The sequence below is a fragment of the Miniopterus natalensis genome, chromosome X (assembly GCF_054644295.1).
Source record: "Miniopterus natalensis isolate mMinNat1 chromosome X, mMinNat1.hap1, whole genome shotgun sequence".
Classification (NCBI taxonomy): domain Eukaryota; kingdom Metazoa; phylum Chordata; class Mammalia; order Chiroptera; family Miniopteridae; genus Miniopterus; species Miniopterus natalensis.
In genome coordinates, this window is record NC_142103.1 from 18,895,882 (window position 1) to 18,900,881 (window position 5,000).

The 5,000-nt window shown below is 31.0% G+C and overlaps 1 protein-coding gene across 1 annotated transcript in view; it reads right to left on the reverse strand.

Moving 5' to 3' along the window:
• SLC6A14 (solute carrier family 6 member 14) overlaps nt 1–5,000 on the reverse strand; it is a 31,895-nt gene that overhangs the window by 7,097 nt on the left and 19,798 nt on the right. Inside the window, exons 8-9 of the mRNA XM_016202692.2 lie at nt 2,820–3,048; nt 1,318–1,443 (exon numbers count right to left, since the gene is read on the reverse strand). Coding sequence (XP_016058178.2) covers nt 1,318–1,443; nt 2,820–3,048 — 355 coding nt within the window. The remainder of the gene's footprint in view (nt 1–1,317; nt 1,444–2,819; nt 3,049–5,000) is intronic.

A 5,000-nucleotide genomic window follows, 5' to 3' on the forward strand; every position in this document is an offset into this window, starting at 1 on the left:
TCATTTGCCAATAAGTTTAATCACAGAATTCAACTTCTATTAATGAAGTTTACAAATATATGTTGAGACTATAGTCTGGGCCCTAATCTTTGTTTTTAAAAACCCATAGGATTCTTTTTCTTTGCAGTAACCACTTGTCAGTTCTGATAAAAATCAAATGCAGCTCGATTTCTCATTTTTAGTCTGTTTTGTAAGGTTTTTCATTGGTAGCAACTATAAGGTAACAGATCCCTGAGGGCTGAAGTAGTTTGAAAGTCATAAGGAAAGAAGTCTGGTACAACTTTTTAAAAAGGTGAATATTTGAATAAATGACATAGAGACAGAAAGGCCTTCCAAGTTTGAGAAATAAATGTGTCCCCATAGCCACCAAATCAAGCATTGATTATTTTATACATATAATTACAATAATCTGAAAATCTTATAGAAATCTATTGTACTCAGAATTAGAACTTCATGTCAATGTATTAAAAAATTTAAACCAAACTTTAAAAAAAGAAAAAAAAGAAAGGAATGTGTTCATGAAACAGGGTACTGGCTAAAAGTAGAAGGATGTTTGAGTGAAAGGATTAAGACACAGGTTTGAAATTTTTGAGGGTTTAGAAAGTCAGTTAGAGGAGACTGGACTTTATCCTATAAACAATAAACTATTAAAATGTTTTATGTAAGAGGATGATATAATAAAAACTGTTTCAGAATTTCTAGGTGTGTACCCTAAGGAAAATTCTTATGTGTACATAGAACCATGTGCAAGAATAGTCATTGCAGCAGTTTGTGTAAGTTTTAAAAACTGGAAATAATCCAATTGCCCATTACTATGGCAACAGATTGTGAATTAGCTAGATCTATATGTCTGTATCAACACAGGTTCATAATATGTGTAAAAAAACTATCAGAATATGTATGGAATGAAACTTCACATTTATGTGAACATTTAAAAATTTATGTTATTTATGGGTACATATAAAATGAATACAAACATGGACTGTATATCACATCATTCATGGTGACATTGGTTTCTGGGAAAGAAGAAATGTGAATTGTATTAGGAAAAGAAACATGGTGTACTTCAAATTCATCTGTAACAGTTAAATTTTCTAAAAAATGTCTGGGGCAAATATGATAAAATATTAATGTATGTTCCTTTTGGGTGTTTGAGTACTTTGTACTTTTTAAACTTAAGTTAAAAAGAATTTTCAGAAAGATTATTCTGAGAGTAAATCCTAGGGTGGCAACAAGGGTTAAGAAAAGGATACTTTTAAGTAGAAGAAACATGAGTACAATATAAAGGGATAGATTAACACTGGGAGTAGTACTTACCAATGGAAGCAAACTGAGAGTCGAGACCCAAAGTCAAAAGCATGAAGAAAAATAATATGGACCAAAATGGCCCACCTGGGAGTTGGGCTAGAGCTTCTGGATAAGCAATGAATGCCAAATCAAAACCTAAAAAAATGCATGGCATTTTAATTTATATTAGTTGCCAAGAAAATTCACATTTTCAAAATAAGATACTAGAAAAATTTCATTTTAATTTGGTAACCCAATCCATGATATACATTTTTTAGCAACTATTTCACTTTCACTTTTAAAAATATTTTACTTATTTAATCTACAATGTGATAATGTGAATACATGACATGAATTGAGCTAGTGAGATCAATTTTATAAATGGTACATTTCTCACATAAGAAATCTTAATTATTTCATTTAATTTGTTTGACTTTATTTTTTAAAGATCATTAAAGAATAACAACTGTCTTAAACTCCAGGAACCTAAATTATCTTACCCTGGAGATTCTAAAAGAATTACACTATCAAAAAAGATATGTTTATAGAACTAACTTTTTAGTCTTCAACCATCTTTCCAAATGTCTACCCAAAATTAGAATTAAATCTCATTTTCTATTTTATGTATGTTACCCTTAGAGATATTTTAATTTTTTTTTCAATTATGTTACGTGAATCTTAGTTTTAAGTATTTTAAGTTTCTTCAACCTCCCAGAGGACTAACCTAGGATTCAGGAAAATTAGCTTCTAGCCTAGGCTCTTTCACTTCCTAAATATTTGATCTTCTGCAAGACATAATATTTCTGTGCATCCATCCACTCCTCTGTAAGAGAGGAGCTGGATACTAGATGATCTCCAAGGTCCCTTCTAGTACTAACATTCTATTCTCATTCATCAGTTTCTCCATCAAATGATACTAACCATAAATTAAAATTTAATAAGAAATTCCTACTTAAAAGAACCCTAGAATTATTTTCCTAAGGATCTTTAACCAGATAATTAAGCATCCCTAGCTAATGTCTTTAAAGTTAGGAAGTTCATTAACCAGACTATGTTCAGACTGGACACAGCTGGGCATTCAAACTCACTTCGGTTTCTATCTACATGATATTAATTAATGTTTTCAAATTCAGACCAATATTGTAATTGTACACAAAGGAATATATATACACATGTATATATTATATGCATATATACATGCCACACATACACACAAATGAAAATAATGCATGTAAAGTGCTTATCATGATATCTGATACTTGTAATTGTGCAGTAAGTAGTTCATATTAAAGACTAAACAAAATTCAGGAAAAAAAATCTTAAATAATTGTTCCCTAGTATACTTATTTTCTCAAATCATTTATGAATTATTCCATCATTAAAGCAAACAAATTATATAAGATGAAATGAGAAAGAAACAACGTGATACCCTAAATCTTTAGTGCTTTAAGTAAATTGCTCTAAATATTTTAGTGTTTCTTAAATGAGCTACTTTGAGTTAATCAAAGGTAATAATATATAGCATTCCATACCTGATTTTACAACTTGAGACACTTCCTTTCCAGATATGTGAGCCATGTGTCCCAATATAGAAAAAATAGCAAATCCAGCGAACACACTAGTGAGGCAGTTTGTCAAACATACCACAATGGCATCTGAGAAGCAGTTGTTATTGAACTTATTGTAAGATGATAGAGCAACTAAGCCACCCCAAGCCACTGAAAGGGAGTAAAAGATTTGAGTGGCAGCATCTTTCCAAACCTGTAAGAAAATAATTTAATATTTAAAAGCATACACTCTTCATTTGCATAAAATATTTTATATATACAAATGAATAAATATAATGACATAAACACCCAAGTACCTACTACTCAGCTTAAGAAATCAAATGTTGCCTGGCCAGGCATAGTCAGCGGTTGAGCATCAACCTGGGATGCAGGAGATTATGGTTCAATTCCTGGTCAGGGCACATGCCTGGGTTGCGGGCTCGATCCCCAGTCTGGGACCTTCAGATCAATGATGACTCTCTCATCATGGATGTTTCTATCTCTCTCTCTCCCTCTCCCTTCCTCTCTCTGAAATCAATAGGGATATATTTTTTAAAAAGATACTATGCTATGTTTTCTTTTAAGAGATTTAAAGTTTTGCTTATATTAAGTGTCAACTCACCTGAAATTTATATTGTGCATATTAAATTGGAAATCCCAATTCATGTTTCTTCAAATGGAATATCAATTGTCAATTGTCCAAAGATAATTGACTTTATCAATTATATCTATTGGATATCAATTATGTAATTGAATAGTCCATCCTTTTCCCATTGATCTGCATTGCCACCTCTGCCACATATCGAGTTCCATATATTCATGAATATTTCTGAGATTACTATTCTTTTCCACTGGTCTGTATGTCTATGCCTATGCTAACACCACATTATTTTAATAACTATAACATTATAATATTGTTTCCTATCTGGTAAGACAAGTCTTCCTCACTTCTTCAGAAACACCTTGTTTTGTTTTATTTTTTAATTTTTTTATTTTTTTTGCTTTTTTTTCTTTCACATAAATTTTAGAACCGGTTTTCAAGTTCTACACACACACACACACACACACACACACACACACACACACACACACAATCTGTGCTGGAAATTTGATTGGAATTCTTATGTATCAATTTGGGGAAAACAGAAACATAAGTCTTAACAAGGATAGGCCTGGGCAATTTTTGAACAATGATGATACATTTAGGCATCCCTTAGATCACCCAATTCTCTCATTCCATATTTTGATTACAGCCTCATGTAGCTGGCCTCATCACTTTAAGCAGCCCCCCACATTCTTCATCTAATCCTACCCATTTATTATTTCCCATTTTGCAATTTACCCTTCCTATGTCTTTGCTAAAGGACAGTAATTAATCTTAGAAACTAATATAGGTAAATCCATTTAACAGTGAAATTTTGTAGCTATAACATTACCCCAAAGGGAAAAAAAAATCTAATTGTGTAGATTTCAAATAATAGAGCTGGCATATATTTGGGTAAATTTTTTTTTTTTTTTTTTTTTTAGTTCATCTGAAAACAGGACTGGTCAGTGGAAGCAGACAATATAACATAGTGACTAAGAGTTCTAGCTCTGGAGTCAAAAAGAATGAAGTTTACATACAATACCTCTCACTCTCTTTGACTTCAATTTATTTAACTTCTTTAAACCTGTTCTTTCAACTATAAAATGGAAATGGCAATAATAATAATTATCTATCCTAGGAATTATGTAAGAAACATGTAAAGCAACTAGCAGATGCTTAATGGTAGCTATTATTGTTATTATGGAAAATAATCACAAATTGATACTTGTTGTTTATGGAAGTTAAAAACAATAATTTTCTCTCTGAAAGGTATATAATCTATTTCTAATTGCAATAGAAATAAAATTTTTAGACAGTAAAATAAATTACTGGGTCTTCAGGATATAGCTTGATGTTAGATTATTATTACACTATAATTGCTTTCTAATGGCAGGAAGCCAGTAGGAAGTACATGATAGATGATAGATTAGATAGATGATAGATACATAGATGATAGATAAATAGATTAGATAGATAGATGATAGAGATGATAGATGACAGATAGATGACAGATAGATGATAGATAGATGATAGATGATGATAGATAGATGATAGATAGATAGATAGATGATAGATAGATG